The sequence below is a fragment of the Solanum tuberosum genome, unplaced genomic scaffold, assembly GCF_000226075.1.
Source record: "Solanum tuberosum cultivar DM 1-3 516 R44 unplaced genomic scaffold, SolTub_3.0 scf00227, whole genome shotgun sequence".
Lineage (NCBI taxonomy): Eukaryota > Viridiplantae > Streptophyta > Magnoliopsida > Solanales > Solanaceae > Solanum > Solanum tuberosum.
In genome coordinates, this window is record NW_006239150.1 from 317,911 (window position 1) to 344,378 (window position 26,468).

The 26,468-nt window shown below is 33.2% G+C and overlaps 5 protein-coding genes across 6 annotated transcripts; 2 read left to right on the forward strand and 3 right to left on the reverse strand.

Annotated features, from left to right (window-relative positions):
* Nucleotides 1-1,264: 1,264 nt before the first annotated feature.
* On the reverse strand, nucleotides 1,265-1,816 carry LOC107062410 (uncharacterized). Its single transcript, XM_015313016.1, has one exon. The coding sequence runs from the start codon at nucleotides 1,814-1,816 to the stop codon at nucleotides 1,265-1,267; it is 552 nt and encodes a 183-aa protein (XP_015168502.1).
* Nucleotides 1,532-7,712, forward strand: LOC102591480 (receptor-like cytosolic serine/threonine-protein kinase RBK2). 2 transcript variants are annotated; one of them, XM_015313034.1, is made up of 10 exons: nucleotides 1,532-1,620; nucleotides 3,166-3,243; nucleotides 4,614-4,708; nucleotides 4,830-5,261; nucleotides 5,519-5,770; nucleotides 5,862-6,016; nucleotides 6,395-6,474; nucleotides 6,560-6,695; nucleotides 6,818-6,967; nucleotides 7,180-7,712. In XM_015313034.1, exons 4-10 carry the CDS (start codon nucleotides 5,057-5,059, stop codon nucleotides 7,375-7,377), a joined length of 1,176 nt encoding a protein of 391 aa, XP_015168520.1. In that variant the 5' UTR covers nucleotides 1,532-1,620; nucleotides 3,166-3,243; nucleotides 4,614-4,708; nucleotides 4,830-5,056; the 3' UTR covers nucleotides 7,378-7,712. The 2 variants fall into 2 exon arrangements, with proteins under 2 accessions (XP_015168520.1, XP_015168521.1); XM_015313035.1 differs by lacking the exon at nucleotides 3,166-3,243 and having other exon boundaries at nucleotides 1,538-1,620.
* A 1,724-nt stretch (nucleotides 7,713-9,436) lies between these two features.
* Nucleotides 9,437-12,764, forward strand: LOC102578911 (probable prolyl 4-hydroxylase 4). Its single transcript, XM_006356630.2, has 7 exons — nucleotides 9,437-9,681; nucleotides 9,754-9,811; nucleotides 9,902-10,006; nucleotides 10,598-10,655; nucleotides 11,283-11,458; nucleotides 12,116-12,185; nucleotides 12,291-12,764. The coding sequence occupies exons 1-7, from the start codon at nucleotides 9,557-9,559 to the stop codon at nucleotides 12,584-12,586; spliced, it is 888 nt and encodes a 295-aa protein (XP_006356692.1). The 5' UTR covers nucleotides 9,437-9,556; the 3' UTR covers nucleotides 12,587-12,764.
* A 770-nt stretch (nucleotides 12,765-13,534) lies between these two features.
* On the reverse strand, nucleotides 13,535-16,850 carry LOC102591823 (peroxidase 24). Its single transcript, XM_006356669.2, has 4 exons — nucleotides 16,588-16,850; nucleotides 15,833-16,024; nucleotides 15,136-15,301; nucleotides 13,535-14,022 (listed from the first exon to the last, which is right to left on the reverse strand). The coding sequence occupies exons 1-4, from the start codon at nucleotides 16,795-16,797 to the stop codon at nucleotides 13,616-13,618; spliced, it is 975 nt and encodes a 324-aa protein (XP_006356731.1). The 5' UTR covers nucleotides 16,798-16,850; the 3' UTR covers nucleotides 13,535-13,615.
* A 5,230-nt stretch (nucleotides 16,851-22,080) lies between these two features.
* On the reverse strand, nucleotides 22,081-26,132 carry LOC102579239 (acyl carrier protein 1, chloroplastic-like). Its single transcript, XM_006356631.2, has 4 exons — nucleotides 25,964-26,132; nucleotides 24,374-24,484; nucleotides 23,162-23,284; nucleotides 22,081-22,421 (listed from the first exon to the last, which is right to left on the reverse strand). Exons 1-4 carry the CDS (start codon nucleotides 26,012-26,014, stop codon nucleotides 22,296-22,298), a joined length of 411 nt encoding a protein of 136 aa, XP_006356693.1. The 5' UTR covers nucleotides 26,015-26,132; the 3' UTR covers nucleotides 22,081-22,295.
* Nucleotides 26,133-26,468: the final 336 nt, after the last annotated feature.

Consider the following 26,468-nt stretch of genomic DNA (forward strand, 5'->3'; position numbering starts at 1 on the left):
CCCACCTCACTCCTATTTCACCCTCTCTTCATAGAACTAGCTGAACTTACCGTAAAGAAATGGAAATCAGATGTAACTCAACCTCAAAAGTTAGCTTATAAAGGAGGATTGTCCTCATATTTTCCTCATTCCACCAATGTGTGACTTAACACCTCACTTTATGCTTATGACTAAACATTTAAATGGAGCCTAACATCAATAAATCATAAATGGGATCCAACATCATTAAATCCTGTAAAAATGGTGGGATGAATCTAACTTTGATACCATATAAATATGAATCTTGAGTCTAACTCAATCCAACCCAAAAGCTAATGTATGGATAAAGAACATTGGTGGTGCGTATGAATTGAAATGGTCTTGGCTCTGATGGGACAACAGATATAGCATATGAGACTAGCTCAATCTCAAAAATTAATTTATGATGGAAAAATTGTCCGAATCAACAAGTCATTACTTGTATTTATGTCGAAATATATAAGTCTATGACCCATCACTTTATGATGTGGGTTGACCTCTAGTCCCACATCCCCAAGGATAATGAGGCCTATAGGGGCTCCCATGCCATTCTCACCTCCACATAGTGTTTCTAATGGATCTAAGGGAGCTATCCAATTGCTTACCCAAATCATGAAGGATGTCATTTTACTTTGAAAACTCAAAAATTGGACTACGCCACTTTTTGAGAATTTGAAAATATTTGAAGTTTATTTCAATAACCGATCGCAGATTTACGTCGATAGACCAATAATTTAAATAAAACCATAACAAGTAGTAAGCTGTTGATCACTGAATATTAGTAGTATTTATAAGTATTATCTTACGATTTTCAAGAAGAAACTGAAAAGTTCCTCTTTCAACATCATCTTCAGTCATCTCTAACACCATTAACAGAGCAGCACAACATTCTTATATACTCATCTTCTTCCCCTCCAACCACTTTACTAATTCTCCCATAATTATTCCCATTCCCAATATTTTATCATATAGTACTATATATATTACAATATTCCATTCCCATATTACAACAAAACCCTCCCAATATTGATCAATAAAAATAAATTCATATCTTACAAAAATTTTAAGAAAAATTCAAAATATAAAGTTCTTTTTCTAAATTTCTCAAATTTCAGACCTTTTCATCTTCTCCACATGTCTAAAAAAAATCATGGAGAAATTAAGATCCCGAAAATTCGATAACTTTTATCGATATTTCGTCGATTCGGGTCGGATCATTTTCAGGGAACGTCATAACCGGATCCTCCTAGTGTTCCAGCCGGAGCAAGCGCCTCAAATCTCTACTGGCAAAGTCATCAGACTTGAAATCTTCTTGCTTTTTGTTGAAAAAGGAAGGCAACGGAAGAGCTCTAGGCGACGGCGAATTTGAAAAAGCTGAACCGGCGTAGACGTCGGCCGACGATAACCCGACCCGGATCTGCTTGTGCACCATTTCGGGTTGACCCGGTCTGGTTCCATACATTGAGTTCAGAGAATCCAAAGACTCGCCTCTCCTCAAAATCGTCACCTGTCCCATAACTACGCCACCGTTAGACTTACCGGCGTTGTGAGTCGGTCTCAAATCCTCGGAACTCGCAGATCTCCTCCTCATCAACGGCTCAGGTTGGTTTTTCACCTTCTTCTTCTCAGATCTTTCCCTTTCCGTTCTGACCACCTGTTTCCGGTTCCCATAAGAAGACCTAGGGTTAAAATAGTCATTGCCGTTTCCAAAGTTGTTTCTCCGACGATAACACGCCGACGGTGAAACTCTGAACCGTTGAGTTAATATATCCTGTGGCCGCAAAATCTCTGTTGCCATAATTTGTTTTGGTAATAATAAAAATCAAATCGTTCAAAGCATGAAGGAGAACAAACAAAGTCAACAGAGTTGTTGAAAATGGGTTAACAGGATTGAAAAAAAGAAGGTTGAATAATTTCTGATTTTACCTGTTCCTTGTTGTAAGGGAAGGAGGGAAATTGTTTTGTGTAATGTTATTTATCTCTCTCAATTGTCAAGGAAAAGGGAAAAACAGTTATCTTCTTTTGGTTGCTCGGTTTTGAATTTGAAAAAAATTGATTAGAGGACAGAAGCTTAAATACAAAGAGGAGAGAGAAAAAGGATAGAGAAGATGTGGGGGCGAGGGTAAAGGGGTTGTTTTTATGGGGAGAATGGTATATGCTTTTTTTCTTTTTTTAAAAAGTTTTAAAAAATAAATTAGGTTCCTAATTTATTTTTAAGTATTTTTTATAAGTAAATGAAACTCTCTGAAGAGAATCATACATAAATATGTCATTTAGCTTGACATTATTTTACATTTATGCTTTCCAATTTTGAATGTACACAAATAAATACTTGAACGTGTATAAAGTTGAACAAATAGACACACAAGATAATAAGGGTGGAGACATGAGAGTTAACATTCCAAAAGGCAAATATGTACTCAAAGTTGGATGATAAAGATAAATATATAAAAAAAATATGACGAAGGGTAAATATAACTATTTTCTAAGAATACAAGAATATGACATTTTTTCATTGTTAAAACATTTACTCTTTTTATCCTAATTTATATGATTCATTTTTTTTAGTCCCAAAAAGAATCATACAATTTTATATTTAATTTTACTTTTAATAAATGATTTGTAGCTACAAAATATTTATAACTTATTTCAGATTATAAATTTCAGTTTTTGAAAGGATAATACTTCACCAGAAATATAATACTCCATCTGTCATTAATTACTTGTTCACATTTTCTTTTTTAATTGTCCCTAATTACTTGTCCATTTTGACAAATCAAGAAATGACAAAAAAAATTTACCCATTATACCCTTAATTAATTACTTTGAAAATGGTAGAATTAGTTTTTAATTCATCCACTTCATAATTAATAGGGGTAAAATGATAAAGTCACTATATCAATTATTGTTTTCTTAGTATGTGTGTCAATTTAAAAGTAGACAAGTAATTAGGTACAGAGGAGTACTAATATCAACAAGACAAAGGATTGATGAGGTATCCCACTAAGATTAATTTTTGTTGTACCTCCTATGAAATGGTACTTCAAGTGATTCTAATAGTGCATGATACATAATTTGTCATGTATAATTAAATGATAATATTCATAAATTCATAAACTAAAATAGTTTGTTGCAATTTGTGTTTAGACAAATATTTTTCATGATTGTAATGGAAAGAGAAAAGAGAGGGTCGGTTGTTTGTGGAGCTCAAATTTCTCATTGAAGGTGACGTGTGTTCCATTCCTTCAGGCTCTTGTCGATTAAATCTATAATTTTTGTTTTTGTTGATAATATCTGCCACGTCGAGGTCTCAATGAAATTATTGAGTTTGAAATTTAACATATTTTAATATAGGAAAAAAGAACAAATATACCCCAAACTATCATAAATGGTATGCAGATACCCTCCGTCATATTTTTGGGACATTAGTGGCATTGCCGTCCAAAAACTAGAGCATATATATGCCCTTCACTCTAACGGAAGACTAAATAAGGACACGTGACACAATTTTATCCGTCAATTCTATATTTAATAAATGTCGGGTTGGTGGATAAGATTATGGCACATGTATGTCCGTTAGTATAAAGGGTATGCTCTAGTTTTTTAACGGCAGGGGCACCAATATCCAAAAAGTATGACAAAGGGTATCTACATACCATTTACAATAGTGCGGGAGTATATTTGTCCTTTTTCCCTTTAATATATTGTGAGGTGATAGCACTAACGATGTATTTGAGGAAAAAAATCAGAGTTTTTTCCTAAATTTATTAGAGTAGTTGTTATTTTCATGCACGTAGGTTGGGGGACAAAAAGAAATCATGCACGTAAATATGGAAAAAACTCCGAATTTTGCTCATAGAGAGGAGGCAAGATTCAGGTAGACAGCATGACAACCACTATTTCCCTCTCATCTCCTTCAATTCTTTCTCTCTCTCATTCATTTTTGGTTTCTCTGGAAGAGGCTCCGATCCCTTCTCTCCTGCTCAGGCCACTCGGGGTTCAATTTTTGTTTGGCTAATTCATCGTCGTTTTCTCCATGAAAACTACTCGTGAACCATTTGCTGCCCCATGGTATCTTCTATTCTGATTGATTTTAGTTTCCCTTGGTATGATTTTTGATGAGGAAATGCTGTAGCTTATTTTTGTATATTGTACCATTAACAGATAGGTTGCCAACGTAATTAATTTTGTTTCTAATGCAAGATGTATGTATACATTTGTGTCATTATGATGCAATGAAATATGCACACGAATGGTGGATAATATGAATAAAAACTTATTAATTTTCATTAGAAATGTTTTTTTGCTTATATGCGTGAACAACAAATGTATTTTATTTTATGGGACTGCTGTATTTACGACTTCAGATTGATCTTTGAGTAGTTTTGTTAAGGGGGCTACAGATAGATCGAATTCAAAAGCATATATATGTAAGAGAATAGAAGCTGAGAGGATGAGTTGAGTACTGGCCTGAGATTTGAATGAAAATGGACAAAGAGACCATTAGCTTGATGTTTCAACAATTGCCCTACTACAATATATGTGTTTGAGTAAATGACTTGTCAAAATAACTGATAGTTCTAACTGTGTTACAGTGAGAATCCCTCCAATGGAATCACGGGAAAGGGGCTCTCGAAGGTGGGGCAAAATACGCTACTTTTTTGTGCTTCCATTTCTATCTCTGCTGAAGGTAAAACTATATTTCTTCACCTTGGATGTTTTTTTAGATCATACTACTCATCTTGATCTGTTGATTAGTTTGTGTACATGTTTATCTTTGTAATATGTAACATGTCATCATGTTATGCTAGAATTGCGGTGTCTCACTGTGGGTGAAGGAAAAATAGAAAAGGATTCAACTGAAGAACCTCTGGACAAGGTTCAATCACGAGATGACGTAGCTGAGGAGTCTATCAGAGATGCTTCCGAAGATGATGCAGAGTCTACAACTTCAAAGTCCAGCAACACTTCAGATTCAGATGGAAAATTTCAATCCCAGTGGAAAGGTTTCATTAAAAGACTAAAGATAAGTTCAGCCATGCATTTGCATACTTTCCATCCTAGCATACCTTCGCTGCCTTCTATTAAGATGCTACCGAAATGGAAAAGTAGGAGTACAGAACAGAGCATTCCAATGGCGCCTTCTTCTAATCTAGATGCTGATTTACGTCACTGTTTTCAAGCGCACTGGAAGAATTTCCCACTCTCTGATCTTCAGAAAGCTACCGGCAACTTTAGCCGTGGTATGAGTTTCTTTGTATCTCTACTATTTCGTCTTTAGACGACTTAATTTTTATCCAAATATCTGCAACTAAGGCTGCCAACTTGAAAGAAAATATCACTTTGAACTTCAGAACAACTCAATTTTTCAACTTTCAACTGCTTGTGCATGATGAGCTTATTTGTATCTCCCAAATGTTTAGTTAGTACTTTTATTTAGCAAATTACCAGATTAAATAGCATATTGTGGTGCTCATTATTCTTTATGTCATTCTCAAAGAAAACCTGATCGGTGAGGGAGGTTCATCTGAAGTATATAAGGGACATCTTAAAGATGGCCAACTGGTGGCAGTTAAAAGGCTGATCAGGGGAACTCAAGAGGAGATGACAGCGGACTACTTATCTGAGCTCGGAATTCTGGTACATGTCAACCATCCCAACATTTCTGGTGTTATTGGATATGGAGTTGAAGGAGGGATGCACCTTGTCCTTCCTCTGTCTCCACATGGGAGCTTAGCAAATCTGCTTAATGGTCTGTTCATCATTAGCTTCTTTTGAATTTATTTCTTCTGTAGATTCTTAACCATTAATTAGTTTTCTCTATTACGCATTACTCTTTTCAGGTGAAAAGGGTAAGTTGTCTTGGTGTTATAGGTATAATATCTCTCTTGGCACTGCTGCTGGCCTTGGATATCTCCATGAGGGTTGCCGGAGGAGAATCATCCATAGAGATATCAAGACAGCTAATGTTTTGCTGACGGAAGATTTTGAAGCTCAGGTATCTCTTTGAACAAGTACTTGTGAAGTTAAAAGCTATTGTATTATGTTTTAGAGTCGCTTTGTTGTCTGGCATTTGAACACCTTTCAGCAATAATTGGATGTCATTTGTAAGAATACCTTTCGTTCAATACCTAACCTCTTGATGAAACCTTTTTTTTTATTTGTCCCAAACATGAAGTTTTCTTCAAACTGACATAGCACAAGAACAATTAGTGCATTACTGATAAAATACAGTGTTATTTGTTTCTGTTTTATTTACTCTTCCCGTCAGTAGATCCACAGTCCAAGGACTTCTATCAACACAAAATCTACAGGGGTTTTATTTTTCTCACATCAATTGGCGGCATTTTGATGTTCAACTTTTAGTTTTCTGCAGATATCTGATTTTGGACTTGCAAAATGGCTTCCTGATCAATGGACTCACCTCACTGTATCTCAGTTTGAAGGAACATTTGGGTCTGTGGATCATAATCTCAACCGAAAAAACTTATATACTGTAATGATCTCCCATAATGATATATCTTTCTAAATTCCATGACAGATACCTCCCTCCTGAGTTCTTCATGCATGGTGTTGTGGATGAAAAAACAGACGTCTACGCCTTTGGCGTTTTATTGTTAGAGCTCATTTCTGGACGTGCAGCTTTGGATGAATCTCGTAATAGTGTTGTGATGTGGGTATGCAATCATCTCAATTGTATGTCCTTTTGTTATTAGGAGGAAGATGTAGTATATTAAAATTGCCACTTCTTCTGGCAATGGATCATACTAAAACTTACTATGATAACCCCATGTTGCAGGCCAAACCAATGCTGCTTAGTAAGAATCACAGTGGGTTAGTTGATCCATCACTTGGGGATGCCTATGACTCAGAACAGATGAATCGGATGGTTATGGTTGCCTCTTTATGCATACAACAAGCTTCAACAGATCGGCCTCAAATGAGCCAGGCACGTTATCTAAAATCTTAGGGGGCACATAACCAGTATGAATCATAGTAACTAGAGCTTTGTCCAACTGTGCTTGGAATGTTAAGCTAATTCCAAGAGAACTTGGTTCCTTATTCTATAACATTAACATATCATGGCACAAGAAAGGAGAATATATATATATATATATATATATATGTAATTTTCACTAATTTGATGCATGTCATATGCAGGTTCACGAGATGCTAAAAGGTACCAGAAGCATTCTTGAGAGAAAGAAAACATTCCAACATACTAATCGTCAAGACGATATATCCCAAAAAGTGAATTTACTGCTTGACATGCCCTCACCAAAGTGTAAAGATGATCCAAATTACCAGCAAAGTCTGGCAGAGTTGGAGAAATATAATGTTAATTCCTTGTTACAATGAAGATCTCTCATGTGATCGATCCGAACACTCTGGACAAACATCTCACCGCCATGGAGCTGTCGGAATTCACAACACACATGTCGGGTTATTAGTGTTCTATTCTACCATAACTGATTGAATCACCGGATCCAGGTGAAAATCTACTGAGAAATCCAAAATGAAAAGTGCGGCAATCAGTGTTTTCAAGTTTTGAAAGGTCTAGCAGGTTTGTTTAGCGACGTTGGTTGGACCCTACTATACATTGAATTCCAACATATTATAGGGTGCATAGCAGACCCTTGTTCTGTTTGAGTGCATCCAGAAATAGGTTCAACCTGTGCGTTTTGACACGGCTAGCTAAGCAGTACCTGTATTATTTTGTATGGTACATACTTTATATCAGCAAGTGCAGATTACTTTGTTAATAGGATTTAACTCAAGAATTGAAAGGCAAATGTGTTATCATTCAATGGTTTTTAGCCACGTTGCTTGAACTTTCCAAAAATGTTGACAAATGCATATTGGATCTTCCAAATGTATATTTTTGGGGGTCCACATCACCACATGTATTCATGGTTTAAAAACTGCTTTGACACCGGTATGACATATTTTTGAAAAATTCGAGCAATAGAAGTTTCTGCGAATATAAATGGTTTGATTCCTACTAAAGATTTAAATCAACCCCATTGGAAGTTGGAGTAAATGATTTATAGACAATAAAAAAGTTGGAAAAAAAAATAAAGTTAATTGAAGTTAGAGGACTACTCACAAAATTCAATGGTGTAGGTCGGTTGCTTCAAAGGTGTTGAACAAGAGCGTGACGATAATGACGATGAAAACAAGTCATATAAGAAGTGCTTATTTTAGTAAGTCAAGTAAACATTCTAAACAAATTTCATGTACTTAATTTAGAGTCTAATGTGTTTTATAAGACCATCTCCAACCCCACTCTATTTTACTCTCTATTCTCTATATAAAGGAGAGAATTGAGTCTCCAACCACACTCTAAAAAACTCTCTATTCTCTATTAATAGAGAGGTGAATAGTATTTCTCCAAATTTGAAAAATTACTATTCGCCTCTCTATTTCATTTTTTCATTATTTTAATATTATTTTTATTATTTTGTAATTAACATATTATATTTCATATAAGACTATTAATTAAATTTCTAATATTCGTAATTCTTTTTAAATGTAATACAACATTTTAAAAATATATATTATTTAATATATGCTACTTTCATCCCGAATTAACAATATTTCAAAAAAAAAAAAAAACAATTTTCGTCACTTTAACTGAAATTTGATATTATTATTAATTTTCACTATAAAGAATGCACAAAATTTAAATGATAAGATGAAAATTTTAATTTAAAACTACAATACATAACATAATAATTTAAATACAAAATAACAATATAATACATAACATGATAATTTTAAAAATCACAACAATAATTTAGTAATCTGCCAGGTCGTTTTCATAATTAACAATATTCGTAAAAAAAATTAGTGTATGATCCAAAGAATTATTGTACTTGTGATTATGGTCATGCTTGTTGATTTATTTTTTCAATTATTCGTAGTTGTTTTTTTAAAATTTTGAATAAATATAATTTTATATTAAATAAAGAATTTGAAAAAAAAATTATATTACATGAAAATTATATAGGGTGATTAGTTTGAAAAAAGAAAGAACAAATTTATATTATGAAAAGAAAATGAAATATAAATAGAAATAATAATATAATATTTCAGAGAAAAAAATATTCTTTTTTAAATAGTAAAATAGAGAATTGGGTTGGAGTTGGTTGTCTAAAAAAATAGAAAACTATATTTCAGAAGTAAAATAGAGTGTAAGGTTGGAGAAGTCATAATACTCCTTTTGTTATTTTTATTTAAATATTAATAATATGTAAAAATATTTTATAATATTTCTAAAATTAAAAATTTAAATTGACTGTATAATTTTATTGTCAAGGGAGTATTACGTATTCAAGTTAATTTGTTGTGAATTTAAGTCCATTTTAACCTTTTTCCAAATTCAACCGCAAGCACCACATTTGTCACCTTTGTTACTAGTCCCTGGGGTATCTTGTGTCAGTTTACTGCTTCAAGTCAACTGAATTTAGATTTACTATTAGAGAGCAAAATTGATCTCACAAATTTTGTTGTAGTGCATTTTTTCTAGTGTGAATTCATGAATAGCTCTTCTCAGCTGGCGAGTTTCTTCTTCCTCATCTTCATCATAGCGTTCATACACGAATCATCCAGCTCAGCGATCATCAATCCATCTAAGTCCAAGCAAATTTCATGGAAACCTAGGTATTGTTGCTTCTACTACTTCTTAATTCCCTGTTTGTTGTTTTTTAATGGATTGATTTTGACTGTTTACAGAGCTTTTGTATATGAAGGATTTCTTACGGATGAAGAATGCAATCACTTGATATCACTCGTGAGTTCTCATTTTCTCTTTTTAATTTGTTTTGGTAGGAGATTGAAGTTTTTGTGTGTGGATTTTTTGAATTTGGGGATTGTATTGTAGGCAAAATCGGAGTTGAAGAGATCTGCTGTGGCAGATAATGAGTCTGGAAAGAGTAAGCACAGTGAGGTTAGGACCAGCTCTGGAATGTTCATTTCCAAAGCTAAGGTTGGTTTTATGTATAATTTTGCCACTTTACTATTTTATCTTTAAATGCTGTGATTATGCAACTCATATTTTCCTATGTGCACATGCTAGTCTTTGCAATTTTCTGGATCTTCAGTTTTTGAGCTTTGATTTAGCATTTTCTATACTTACATGATCCTGCGATAATGGTTTTTGATCTTTGACTATTAACAGTGGTTGCATATGTTAGTTTTCTCATCTCTCTATTCGAAGAAAACAAATTATGTTGTGTGTCCGCGTTTTCTTTTTGGGATGCAAAGTACCTAAAACATCTGCAGAACAAGATGAGGTTCCGTTATGTATCACATCATTTAGCACATCTTTTACTGATGGTGAATGATACGGATTCAATTGGCATCAATCCTTCTCATTGATCCACTTTTCCATACCCGCCCATCTCCAACATGGTTATTGTTGTTTTAATCTGATAATTGATGATTGCTCCCTTTAATGATTAGCATATGACTTATTACAGGCTTCATATGATATCACTTGTTTTAAAGACAAACTCACTGCTTCATACTTGATAACTTCTGCATCTTTGATTTTGTGAAATCTTTTCCCATGCCACAGGATCCTATTGTCTCAGGGATAGAGGATAAGATCGCAACTTGGACCTTTCTACCCAAAGGTGTGGCATCCCCTAAACGATACTTCTATGTGAATTTTGTCTGAACTCATCAATAGTTAGTTGCATAATCAAGATTCTCTGTAATATGTCACCTATCAGTCTTGTCATATACAAAATTAACTCACTTCAGTAAAATGTTTGTAGTTGTATGTACATTAAATGATAATTCCTTCTTTTATACTATATATCATTTGACCAGTCAAACTGTAATAGGTTTTGCAGATGTTGAGTTTCACTAAGCTTTAAGACTGAGAATGACACAATTTGGTGTCGATTAAAGAGTGCAACCTACTAAAAGAGATGAAATCGATTTGGTTTAAAATATTATTTGTTCTGTTCACTGTTTATTGGTTTACAATGGATATATTTTTATTCAAAAAAACTTGATATGTTATATCTGCTATACTAAAAGTCTAAAAGCTGTTAACTTTTCAACTACTCAAAGACTTAAGTTATTAATTACCTATATTACAAGAATTATTCTCCTTGAATTAAATTATGAACAACTTTTTTGACACTCATTCTTTGTTCTATCCATTAAGTTTGTCACTGTATCTGCTGGTTAGAAATATATGGAGAGACAACATTAAGTTACCCAAGTACGTGATAGTTATTTCTTATTTACAGAAAATGGAGAAGAAATACAAGTACTACGATATGAGGAGGGGCAGAAATATGAGCCGCACTATGATTACTTTGTAGACAAGGTTAATATTGCTCGAGGTGGACACAGGTTTGCCACTGTACTTATGTATCTCACAGATGTTGAAAAGGGAGGTGAGACTGTCTTCCCAAAAGCAGAGGTTAGTTTAGGTTTTATCTACTGTTGATTCCATTTTTCTGCTTCAATTACATTATGCATTTTGCTTATTGGGTTATGAGGAACGCATTTATCTTTTAAGGTGCCCATTGTTAGCCTACCTTTACAATAGCTGCATTCTTTTATTTATGTGGTGAGTTTAAATGTAATATATTAATTTTGAAGTAGTGTTATTGAAATTTTGGAAGATTAAATACTGGAGGGTAAAAATATGCTGAATACCAAACCAAGATAATTTTGGGAACCAAGAGCTTTATAGTGTCACAATTGAAGGGCTCATGTGTGCACATCAGAAAACTGAAAAAAGCACGGAGGTCCATTATAAAACGCTGAACTTCTGCTTCCAACTTCCGTTATGGCTTATTACGTTGCAGCGAGCTATACTATTAAAGCAGTGGTCTGAGCTTGGAAAATGTTGCGTTTTTTGCTTGGATATGTTTGCCTTGATTCTCTAGTTTGTTTAGTAGAGAAGTCTTTTTGTTCTTCTCGCTATAAATTGAATGGTACTGATTAGATGGCATTTGCAATTTAGCTTCACAAAATTTATATACAGTCTGCTCTTGGCTTCTTCTTCTTCTTCTTTGTTTTTGAATTTGTTACTACACATTCTTTACTCAACAAAGATTGGAACTTTCTACAGGAATCTCATCGACGTAGGTCAATGGCAGCGGATGACAGTTTGTCTGAATGTGCAAAGAAGGGCATAGCAGGTAATCTATACGATTTCAAAATCTCTCAGAATTGTTGCATAGTTGTATTCGCTAAAACTTATTGTGCATCTTTCTCTGCTCTTTCGTATTCTTGGAATTTATCAGTGAAGCCACGGAAAGGAGATGCCCTGCTTTTCTATAGTCTCCATCCAAATGCCACTCCTGATCCTATTAGCCTCCATGGTGGGTGCCCTGTACTTCAAGGTGAGAAATGGTCAGCAACAAAGTGGATTCATGTGGATTCCTTTGACAAAACTGTGGGTACCGATGGAAATTGCACCGATGCTGATGAGAATTGTGAGAGATGGGCTGCTCTTGGCGAATGCACCAAGAATCCAGAGTATATGCTGGGAAGTGCAGGCCTTCCAGGATATTGTAGGAAGAGCTGCAAAGCATGTTAAATCAGTATGCTTCTCTCTCCTACTAAATTAGTGTCGAGAGTCGAGACAGTGACAGTACTTTGGTTTAGTTGTTTGTATTGTATGTTCTCAATCCAAAACAAGTTTTCTTCAACTTCCTCTTTTCCTTTTCGCCTGCTTGGCTTATTGACGTTTGTGCATCACATTGCATATTCTGTTTTGATCTGCTTCCACATACAGGTGCAAGCTTGCAAGAAACAAAAAATTTAATATAATATGATAGCTAGGACTAAGATATTTATATCATGATTTGGATTGACAAACATTGATAGTAGAAAATACGAGCTTTTGTATTTTGTTTGATTTTAGGAGAAATAAAAGGATGGAGGAAAATGGGAAGAACACTTTTGCGCAACAATGAATTGCATACCAATGTTAATAGGATCAAGTATGTTTGATTTTCCTTCTGTTTGTTTGATCATCGGATTTATTATTTGTATAAAAAGAGAAGCCGATAATAGAACCAGAACGTGAACATTATATGATTTTGATCGTACCTTTTGTTTATGAATTGGATCAAATCCTAAGTGGTCATCCACAAAATGGAGATCCATTTCTAGGCGCGATTCATGATTTAAGCTCTATGGGTTCAACCTTTAAGATTTCTCATTGTATTTTTAATCTTATGGGTCTGGACCTACTATTTGTTGCAATTTTAATATATTTTTACAGATAAATTTATGTTCCACGTCAAAAGTATTGAGTTGATATGAACCAGAAAAGCCTTGCCTTATTGCTAAATGCTAATAGCACGGCAGGAAATGCAGTGCAGGACTATTTTTTATTTTATGTCACGGAAACGTAATGAACTAAATGCAAAACACTAACAAACTTTTTGAAATTACAATATAATCTCAGAAGTTGATCATATCACGCTGATCAACAGAGCTACAGTTCCACGCTCAAATTAGATGATTCAGAATGAATATGATCTTATTATATGTATACATTTTTTTTAAACATATGTATACATAATTCAAACATAAAACAAGATTCGTCTTTTATCTGAATTCAGGCATTTACGACTCTACAGTTCTTCCTTATTTCTCCTTCACCACCCGCGAGGACTCTAATTTCTCCCATTTTCTTCATTGAACGACCAAAAAAAGCTAAGAAAACATGTGGATTTTGCATCTTTCTTACAATCAGAGCAGAAAGGGAGTTGGTCATTAACGCAGCATCTGATCCAAGTAAGCCCATATGTTGATTCAGAGCCTCAAAATAATGGCTATCAAAAGACAGAGAACTTTGGGGATCCATTTCTAGAATAGTTGCTCTATTAATAGGGTTAGGACATAATTTCCTCAAAGTTGTAGCATAATTGGGATTCAATGAAGGATCAACATCACCCTTTCCTGTGAAATTATAAAGTCTTCTAGCAACCAATGTGCAATGTGTTACTCCTATTGTATGTGCCCCTGCGCATGCATATCATAATTAATTCATCATTAGTCAGGGTTGTTTGTTAGTTGGTTAGAGTTATGCAGCTATTTTTAGTTATGAGTTAATTTATATTTAATTTTATCCAAGAGATAAGTTACTCATGTAGTAGTTATTCCACCTTCTATCCTAACATAAAATAAACATAGATTCTCTCATAACTTAAATATGTATTAGTTATGCGGGTTTCTAAATTGTCAACCAAACGTCATATTAATTTTAGGGTAACTTACAGAAATCTCACTAATTTAAGAGCTAATTACTTAGATTCGCGCTAGTTTGCAATATTACAAAATTTATCAGATTTTGGACTTCGGTTACATGTATCTGGCGCGTTCAGATATTTGAGATCAAAATTAGGTGTGTTCAGATACGTTCGGATATACATTGTATTCAAGTGGATTCGCATGTATCTAACTCTCTCGCTCGCCTCCATCCCTGTATCTGGTATCCCAGATACATGTATCTAGTGTGATTCACATGTATCTGGGATACATATACTATCTCGCTCTCGCCTGATCTATGTCTATTTTAGTGTATCTGGTAGCAAAAATACATGTATCTAGGTGTATTTTACTTGAAATCTGGTATGAAATTATTAATTAGTGAGAAAATATGTAATTATATCTAACTATAACGAGAATTAGTAAATATGATAGGAATTTTTGTCTAATTAGGTAGTTTTTCCTTAATTTTATACATGAATAACTTATTTCCAATCTACAGCGTCGTATAAGTCATATGAAAATTAATACATGAATAACTTATTTCCAATCTACCTATCAAGCGTTGTATAAGTCATACGAAAATTAATACATGAATATCTTATTTTTCATCTAGCTACCAAACGACCCTCTGAGACCCTCACTACATTTAAATGAAAACACACATGAAACTTTCATCACCACTCACTTAAAAGAAGAATCTTGATAATTTTATATATTTAACGATCAAAATTAAAACATTCATTTATTTTCTTAAATTTCATGTCAGCAAGTATTACTACAAAATGATACACTTTTCTTTCCTTAAAGAAACCATGCATGTTAGTGTAATTAATTGGAGAGAATAATTTAAATTAGTTTTAGTACCTGACAAAGTGACCAAATCAACAATGTCCAAGTTGTTGTCTTGAAATTGTCCCAAAAGAGTGGAAAAGTTTGCAGAAGCAGAAGGCAAACTGTCTAATGCTTCCGATGCAATCGATACCCTTCCATCTTTCCTCCCTGTTGGAACTTGCCACATTGATCTTCCAAACTATTATTAACAATATAGTAAACTTTAATTAGTACTCTGGTTCTTCTATTTTATACGACACTCTTTTCTAATTTCTATATATCTAATATAATTGCTAACGTACTTTTCTTGTGTTAAAAGTTTTTTTTTTTTGTAATTTCTTACACTTATCAAACACCAATATATAATTCGAGAGAGTACGTCAATGCTCACCTTTTACTTCTTTGCCTATTTATTAGTAGAGCTGAAGTCTTAAGACATGAAATTTATGAGTTCTAAATTTTTATTTTTTTTAGTTACTGAAATTTCAAGCTAATAATATGCACATATTTAGGCCGAACATGTAGCCAATACTCCTAAATGTAGTGCTTTAGTTATGGATTCATCCGAACTCCGAGCCTAACAATGTTGGCTCAAACTTGGTATATATTTGTTAAAAATTCATTAAATCAAGTATAAATAATATATTTCGAACTTAATAAATCGAATGAGTTATGATAAATTCAAACACATAATGTTAAAATTGTGAATTGTATATATGTAAGTGTTTACTTGGTATGAAACAGCATCTCGAGCTGCCAAGGTTAGAATATCAGCACAAGAAACTTGATGTGGGCATACTTGTTCTACTTTCTTCTTTATATCGTCGATAACCTCATAACCTCCTACAGATCTATTTGGAAGTGCTGTTTTTTCTCCACTATTAGTTGGAGTCGCGTCTAGTAGAATTGATGCATCACATCCCTGCAATAATATTTTCAATGTAATTTAACATGTTATATATTTTTCAAGTAACTCGTTACACTTATTATGGACGAAACCATAAAGCACATATTGTTATCTTTAAGATGTTTTTATGGTGTAATATATATCGCAAATGGTTATCGTATAGAAGTTAAACTTTGCTTTCTAATACGTGATGTATATATAATAATTAACTCTCGGAGAAGGTCTCGATAGAGTTAACAGAAAAGATCAGCGAAAAATGTTATGGAGTGGTAAGTATAGTCTTCATTCTTAATCAGAGACTTTGTATTCGAATCATGAAAATGATAGTAATATTTTTTATAGGAAACAATTTAATACTTCCTAAGTAGGATAAATGGCTAATCAAACCCCAATATAGATATCAGATTCGAACCCCCTTAGACAGAAAATAATATTATTTATACCTGATTAAAATTATTTTTTAGGTATATATAACCCCTTGAACTTCTTTTGTATGTCACTTTTCATATTTTGAACCCTTTGATAAAATTCTAATTCTGTCACTGAATATATATCGATAGGAGAAGGAAGATACGTACCCTAACAAAACAGTCATGATAGTGAAGTCGAAGTAGCTTTGCAGCCAAGGTTGGATCAGCAGCAACTTTGCTCCATGTTATTTCCTTAACAATCTTTTCAACTGAAGGGCAACTTTTGTGATAATAATTCATCTTCAGCTTTTTATTATCTGCATTGCAAATCCCCAAACACATTACACTAATAAATAGAACAAAATTAATTGGCTTCATTTTTTACCCTTCAATTTCTTTCTATACACAAAGAGCTACCCAATTAATGTATACTATATACTAACTCAAAAATTAATATGTTATTGTTGGTGTTTGAATAGGCTTCTTTCAACTATATTTATAGGATGATTATGTTTATCTTCTTTTTATATTAGCTACTTCTTTGCACGATTTTATGTACATAGCAAATAAAAAATTGAACGGGTAGATGAACTGAATAGTTTTGATATTCATGTGCTTCTTAATCATATATAGTTCATTGAATTATGCATGATAATTTAATTTCTTTGTATTAATTAATCGTTGACCCAAGAAACATATTTTTTATTAGACAAAGAATATATAGAAAAAATAAATGAGTTTTAAGTTATATATGAGGATGTTGTTACCTAGTAGTAGAGTTGTCAAAAAAGGGTTGGCCCAACCTCATCCGGTCCAAGCATCGTGGGCCAAGAAATTTGATGAGCTATGGCGGACAGGCCCTTCATATCGAAGGGCCTGAAAATGCTCAGCCCAGCCCAACTCTAGAAGGGACGAGGGCTTTTTTTTTTTTTTGATCTTTTCAAACTTAAAATTCTATAACATCAAGAAAATGAGAAGATTTTCAAATCAAATATGACAAACAATAGTGTTGTTTCAATAACACTAGCAAAAAAATTAGTGTAATTGACATGTATCTAGGATATTATACGTTGAAGTAACCCATATCAAATAATACACGGAAGGAAGACAACAAATACTAGAAGAAGCACATAACAACACAATAATGTGTGATAACCAAAGCATAAGAAACAAGCAGTAGTAACTGAAATGACAATTAAAACAGTGATGCTACATGATTGTCAAAATCTATTAATTCATCATATCTTTATTGCTAGAATCTTAGTTTCTTTCCCAGAAGCAACAGAAATAAGGGACTTAAAACAGACAGATCTTACATGATTGTCAATATACTAATTGCATACATTATAAAACTGATAAAGCTTGGTCATGTCAGATCAGACACTGGCCTTTACTTTCACAATAGTTTCTCATGCAATGCAAAATGTTTTCATGTTCAAGAGTTCAAATTACTACGAAAACCATCCATCAAGTCGTCACTTTGTAAACATGAAAGGGGCGGTTGGTTGGCTCACAGGAAAACAAAACGTTGAAAGTTGAAACAGCAATCAGTTGTGCTATGCAAGTCACTTTCTTGCAGTGTCCAAATTGAAGTCCTGAAGGTTAAGCGACAGATCATTGGCGCACTCAAGTACACCTTGTTTGCAGCGTGCATGTGAGATAGTCTGAGCGATTTTTCTGGCTGCTTCAATCTTCATGAGAGTACAACATAAAACAGAATATAAATTATTAGCCAAAAACAATTTTCTCTAGTTTTCTTGTTTGTCAATATATATAGTTCGTAAAATGCATATATTGAAAAATGGCAAACTCGAACAGACTAAAGTTGAGAGGAGAGTGGGAGCTATGCATGAGACGTCATCAACACAGAAGCAGATAAATGATAAGACTGAAGCAATAGATTAAATTTAACAGAAGATGTCAAGAGGGGAACTCTATTGACCTGAGCTCTGATAATATAGTACTTTGTTTATTAAAATACTAGGTTCAGTTGGTAAAGAGTTAATACAAGGGTCCATAATACAAACTCATATACAAGTACAAGGGTCTATCAAACCATTTCGCCTTAAAACAAAGAAGGAACATTATTTCTTTATTAACCGCCACAAAAGGATCACCAAACACCAAATGGATTGAGAACTTCTCTGACAGCTTTAGCTTCAGGAGAACTCTCCCAAGCTCTCTTCGATCTACAGTTACCTTATCATCTGATCATTCAAAGTGGATAACAACGCTACCACTACATAGCTGGATTTACTTGATGAAATCTAAATCAAAACCAGATGAAAATGTATAGGAAATTAAGTGAAAGAAAAAGAGAGAGAGAAAAAAGGATAGTAGTGATACAAAAATCAGTTTTGATGATGAATAACTCCAATCACAGCCTAGCCAACCGCAATTTTGAGGTACCAATCCAAGAATTTCATTTTCGTCCCTTTACACCACCGCCCTAATTTCTGCAATTCAAGAATGGACACACAAGTACTCAAAGACTACTAATTTGAATAATTCTCATTCCATTGAGCTAAAATTATAAATTCACAAACAGAAAATATCGTATTTATGTTACAACGAATTCATATTTAATCAGTAACTCATCATGATATAGACATTCAATCAAGCATGAAGTATCTTATTACATTATTTAGTATATGTAAGAAGACTCGTGATACCAATTGTTAGAATATGCACAACGGAAGGTATATTCAGGATCACAAATCTTACATATAGACTAAACAATATAACATAAACGAGTTTAGAAGAATACTAACCTGTTGAATCTTCCACAAAAGTCGTCCAGATGCCAAGGATCCAGAGCTACGATCTTCTCCTATTTCCTGATTGACTGTTACTACCAAGATACTTGTGTGGGCAAGTGTTATATTTTTTTTTCAAAGATCAATCCTTTCATGCCACATCCAGCCTATTTATCTAGTTTTCCAACTCAAGAATGAATAGGAAAAACGTCCAAATAAATTTCAGGCTTAATGAGCAATCAAAAGGATCATGAGAATCAATTGAGATAAAAAACGTTTTCATCCATTAAAGGCCAAACATTTTTGTAATAAGAACAAAAACGTTTTCATCCATTTAAAGGCCAAACGTTTTTGTAATAAGAACAAAAACGTTTTCATCCATTTAAAGGCCAAACGTTTTTGTAATAAGAACAAAAACGTTTTCATCCATTTAAAGGCCAAACGTTTTTGTAATAAGAACAAAAACGTTTTCATCCATTTAAAGGCCAAACGTTTTTGTAATAAGAACAAAAACGTTTTCATCCATTTAAAGGCCAAACGTTTTTGTAATAAGAACAAAAACGTTTTCATCCATTTAAAGGCCAAACGTTTTTGTAATAAGAACAAAAACGTTTTCATCCATTTAAAGGCCAAACGTTTTTGTAATAAGAACAAAAACGTTTTCATCCATTTAAAGGCCAAACGTTTTTGTAATAAGAACAAAAACGTTTTCATCCATTTAAAGGCCAAACGTTTTTGTAATAAGAACAAAAACGTTTTCATCCATTTAAAGGCCAAACGTTTTTGTAATAAGAACAAAAACGTTTTCATCCATTTAAAGGCCAAACGTTTTTGTAATAAGAACAAAAACGTTTTCATCCATTTAAGACCAAACGTTTTTGTCACTAACTCAATCTTTAACTCTCAAATAATTCATCCTTTAAAGAAGATCAACAATAAAATTAATTTGTCCTTCTTTTCAAACTTGGTCAATTAATCAGGCATAGTAGGGACCGTAGATATATTTAATAGAGGCTTCCAATTACGATAATAATTCTCAAATGAACGAATTAACCATATCGCAATAAATTACAAAGTATTCCACTAAAATTCTGTAATTGCACTCCTCAATTTAATTTCGAAATCTACCACTACATCTTATTTAACCCCCCGTGTTAGAATTACCGACACCAATCAATTAAATCAAAATTATCTGAAAATTTAATTCATTGACTAAATTAATCCTTTATTATATTTACTTAACTTATTTCACGTGACGGATCTAAAATCCACCTGCAGGGTTTTCACGTGAAAACTTATAAGTAATCATAAAGGGGTGTCTTCAACTCGGGTCCGAGACACGGTTCTATCAACTAATTATTATTTCACTAATGTAATTTGTCATTATCTAATCTATTAGGAATTTATTGACTCATCAAAAAGTCTCACCTTTTAATAGATTAAAACAATAAAATAAATTACATAGATCATAATAATTATATCAAGATTGAGAGTATAAATACATGTAGTGGACTAGAGAATTTATTTATAAATATTCAGAACATAAACAAATGTCTCTAATTGGTCCGTTCAATACATACAAAATGTACTAGCACAAGAAGTTGAATTTAACCATTCTCATAATTAAGATCAAATTATATTTAATCTTGTGCTACGATCATCAAGATGTTCGTCCTACTTCATCTTTGATCGTGAACATAAATTTATAACTTATATGCACCAACAATTTTAATCTTCCGTGTATGAGTTAAAATACTCCATACACAAAATTGTCTACTATATAAGCAATGGACACACATATATACATAATGATCTATTTAAACAAAAATTTATTATATTAAATAAATAACATAAAAAAAATCTTTGCAAGGGATTAAATAAAAAATACTATAACACAATTACATGGTTAATAGTATATCCCAACACTATGAACTAAGAAGAATTACACGCCAGAAAGCGAACAGGGGTGCAATGATCCTAAAGGAACAAATACACTTCCTTTAGCCTCATTTGCACTTTTGTCCGCCGGCCGTAAGTTCAAATTTTTGCATCATAATTTCAATTTTTAGGGCCAAATAGCAAGGGGAAGTTATAGTGATACAAGTTTGTAATATTACGTAACTTATCATATTTCTGTGCGTCCATATACGTTCTCATATACATGTATTTGAGGTCAAATTTGTTAGAGATACATTGTATTCAATTGGATTTTTGCATGTATTTGAGATACATAATTATTCTTGCTCGGCACTCTCGCATGTATCTAAGATACATATACCTAGTATCTAGGATACATACTAATCTCCCTACGTCCCTCCCCAATCTCACTGGCCTCTTGTTCGCCACTCTCGCATGTATTTAAGATATATATACCTAGTATCTGAGATACATACAATTAATCTCGTTGCCTCCCTCCCCAATCTCACTAGCCTCTTGCTCACCGCTCTTACATGTATCTAAGATACATATACCTAGTATCTGAGATACATACAAATCTCGTTGCCTCCCTCCCCAACTGGCCTCTATCTCTATTGTAGACTTGTAGTGTATCTTCCTCAATACATGGAAGAAACTCTTAATTAGTGATAAGATACGTAATGGATTCTTTCGAGACGGTGAACTTTTATCAGGCTAATCACGTGGTCAGAACTTTGAGTTCAAATTTTTTTACTACGAAATCCTTCCAAATGTTTTCGCCTTCCCCAACAAAGATAACCTGACCTCAACATCACTGTGCTTAGTTTTAGCCTAGGAAAAGAATAAAACTTTATATGTGAACAAAGCTCTTCATTTGTAGGCCGTCTTATTGGTATGAAATTTTTATTTTTATTTCAACACGGATCTTTTGAGATTTGTATATCAACATGGTGTGGATTTTATGCACCAAAGCTCAGTAGCATAAAGGAATAGCCAAAATAGATATACATGTATATCTTTAGATTTAATTGCAGGATTCGGCGAAAACAAGACAGCTCACGAGGCTTCCTCTCTGATGAAACAGAGTTCTTTAATTAGACAAAGTTCAATATTGCAAACTGCATCATCTTCAACTGTAAAACACAACCAAACGAGATAATCCTAATAAGCAAACTAGCTGAGGTTCTAAAGTTTAGTTCAGTCTCAAGCTTTCTTTGAAATGAGATCCTCAATCAGGTCTGCAGCATCTTGAACTGTTGCAATACTCTGAGCACTGTCTTCTTCCACGGAGATGCCAAACTCTTCCTCAAGTCCCATGACAATCTCCACCTGAACACGAAAGAGATTCAACATAAATGATATAGCCAAATCAGTGAACTTGTATTGACAAAAATTACAGATTATACATTGCATAATAACATGAAAACTATGTCCGTTAACTTCTGCAGTCATAAATAAATGTGTTCAGATATATAATTGAGTGTCATGCCCCAAGGGAAGGGCCATTGAGGCATAGTTACAGGATGAGCAACAAGAGAACATTTCTGCTGTTAGTTCTATCCCTTAAAGATTATTAGTATTATTTTCTTGGGGGAGAACTCACTAGATTGGTACATTCAACATGGCTTATAACAATTAAATAGCCGGGCCAATATGCTAAGCATAAAGGTCAACACATCACTAGGGATATCAAGGATGCTCCTTTTTTTTTTTTGAATTGGTAATTAAGGATACTCCTTTTGTCCAAGAACTCCAGAAACAGTGTTTAAATATCGTCATACTTGTTTTTAATCACAGTAGTGTATGAAACTATATCATATGGAGGAAGGACAAGCCTATAGATCTAGCACCTTGCTGCGATTCACTACTTTTTATCCCTTGTAATCAATTTGAATTCCTCTAGACCATATACAGGGAAACAAAATGCTACATTAGACATAACGACATCAACCAAGCCTTGTAACTAATTTGGCTGAAGCCCAAACTAAAATTAGTTAATTGTTCTAACCATTTTTGCGGAAAAGACTACAATGCATTGCAACAAATTGCCTTAGTGCCAAACTACATACCGTATCAAGAGAATCAGCACCAAGCGCAGCAAACTTTGAATCTCCACAGACTTCAGTATCAGCAGAAAGAGCCAGTTGTTTCTTCACAATGTCACACACTTTGTTGACAGTCTCTGGCTTAGCCTGCAGAGATACAACTCTCATTATTTTTAATAACTTGCATATGAAAAAGAAGAAAAAGCTATATTTTGAATTACAGACCACAAAATTCCATGTCACATGTAGAACAGGAAAGTGAGAAAAAAAAAACATAATCTTTAGGATGAAGAGGTTAATCACAAAACAGTCTCAATAAATATAGTGTCAGTACCGAAGAAAATAGTTTGATTTAAGAGACGTGAACATAAAATGTGCACAAATGCTGTAGATCAGCTAAGCAGAATTTCCTGCTTTTTCTTGGGCAATAGATAATTCAATTACACTAAATGCACCCTGAGATCTGAAATATCACAAAAAGTCCTGTTAAGTTTTTGTTTAACAAACCCTTTCTTCCCTTGATCGCTAGAAGCACACCCCCTATCAGGAGCAAGCAATATCCTTCTCTCAATTTTACATTTGTTCCTTTTATTGCTTTTCTTAGGTTTCTGTTAAAAAACTATTTCCCAAGGGAAAAGTGGGCAAGTAGCAAAAATGAACAAATGGAGGATGGCTGCACAGTATTGATGAGGGAAGGATCCTGGTCAGTTTGCTTATGTTTTAGAAAGAAAGTTCCTTTTCCTTTATTAATTTAGAAATAAAATAATTTTAAAAGAGAATTTCCAGAATGAAATATGGTTTGTCACAACAAACTATCTCTTTAATTATTCCCTTTTTTCCCTAAAACGAATTCCTCTTTTTGTGCATTTATCAGTAGAAGAGTAAGAAATAAACGATCAAAACAAAGTCACAGCTAAGATACTACCAGGAATAAGGAAACCTACCATGATAAGATACTAAGTCGGGTGGTATCCACTTTATTTTAATTTACTCATTCTATAAATTTATAATAGCTATTTACTGATTAATTAGTGATCTCCACAAAACAACTTAAGATAACTCAGTATCTAATTCACAAATTTAACCACTAATTGTTGGTGCTTAAAATAAAACACAGTATCAGTTTTGCTCATAGCAAAACAGGCCGTATTGCAATGAATCACAACAATTATGGTTAGAGGTCAACTAGAAAACACATTTGCACAAAAAAGAGAACACTCGGTTACAAGACAATACCGCACAAGTAATACTGAGGCGACGAGTGGCTGGATTCACTCTGATGGAAGAGTAGCTAATCCCCTTGAATGAAAGAGAAGATGTCTTCAAATTCGAGACACGGTTAAGTTCCTGCATAAACAAGAGAACAAAATGTTTAATTATTTCCCTGACACAGATTAGGGGGAGAGTGGGAAACTGGTTCTCTACTCTTTTAGAAGCTCAAATATTTACCTGGAATGACGGACTTAATATATGGCAAAGAGTTAAACAATTTTTGTGTTTCATTGATTACTTCCTCAAAATAAAATTACATGAGAATTTTGGTTCCTCATCCTTTCATCAGCCATAGAATTAAAAATCCCGAGAGAAACAATAGGACAAGTAACTTCAAGAAACAAACAAATTGACAGTGAAATTCTATTGTAGAGCTTAATTATAGATACAACAATATTTACACCATCAACTAGTCTTTATATGTTGCAGTATGTAGGGATGTTCATGGATCGGTTTTTGATTAAATCCAAAATCAAACCAATTTAGTCTATTTTTAAATTTCTAAAACCAAACCAAATAGAAAACATTGGTTTGGTTCGGTTTTTCGATTTACAGCTAGCTCATGATAAATTGATAATAGTAAAGTAACCAAGACACTAGACAATTGTTTCAAATGAACATTATGAATCAATAAGTTTCTCTCTACTATCACAAAATGAATACGTCCAAATCTTCTATTATTTTTCAACATTATTCCAAACCTTTAGCATGTTTGAATTGCATCTGTAGAGACAATATACAAAAATAATATCCTATTGAGAATATCATTAACTAATAAAAGTGTGCTCTCTATGACAGCTTAAGTTTTTAAATGAGATGGTCACACTTCAACGTTATACCACCTGAGATCGAATCTCACCGCCACCCAAATTAAAAAAAAATTCATGTATTTGGCCCATGAAAAATATTAAGGCCCGCAAGTGAGGGGCGTGTTGACAATATTATTAACTAATAAAGTGTGCTCTCTTTAACCGCTTAAGCTTTTAGATGAGGTCACACATTTCAACCCAACTTTAGATCCCAAGCCATTGAAGGGTAGACAAATCAAACTAATCAGTAAAAGGTATAAAATATTTATAATTATTTATGAAAAACTAATATAAAATGTTCAAATAATTATAAAATCTATGTATATAATTCATCAGTTTGGTTTTTTATTGATTGTTTTTATTTAAAAAAACAAAACCAAACCAAATATTATTGATTTTTAAATTTAAAAACAAACAAAATGTCCATTTTTTAAATAGGTTTGGTTTGGTTTGCGGTTAGCTTTTACTTTTTTTCACCAAACCGTGAACACCCCTACTAGGGTAAGCAACATATCTTATTTTCATGATTTCAAATCTCATTATACAAAACTTAAAAACTCATGTAAAATCAACATGCCTTATTCACAAAAATCATTCAAAGGCAATCAAATTACAATAAACAGTACTCCAGAAATTAAATGTCAGATGCACAAAACGAAGCGTTCCGAAAACGAAATCGAGAAAATCATAACATCAAAAGAGTGAAGGATCGGAGAAGCTGATCGAAAGATATAACCTGATTTACCTTGAAGGAGCAGGACATGGCGGTAGCTGATGAGCCTGTAATAGAAGCCATTGATGGATGCAAAAGAAAGAAAGAGAGAGGAATAGATCTGAAAGAATGCAAATAGAGAAGTGGCGGAGAGCACGATGAGTGTGCCTAAATAGTGAGAAAGAAGAGAATTATTTTTAGTGACCCCCTTCTTATAGGTTTTATTTAGTTGGATGGTTGATGCATAAATTGTATCGAACAATAATGTTTGGACAACTAACCCTATGGTATTATTTACTTTTAAAAATACTTTTTATATTCTTTTAACTTTGTATATTTTGAGGAATTTTAACGATAATTTATCTTTAATCATGTTTATTTTTGTATTAATAGCTTTTATATTACTAATATCATGATTTGATATGTACAAAAAATCATAGTATCAAATACGTTAAACATAAATTAAAAACAGTATTAAATTTAAAAAAAAATCAATATTATTTTCTCTAATACGTTCTACCAAACGTCCCTTAAAAAG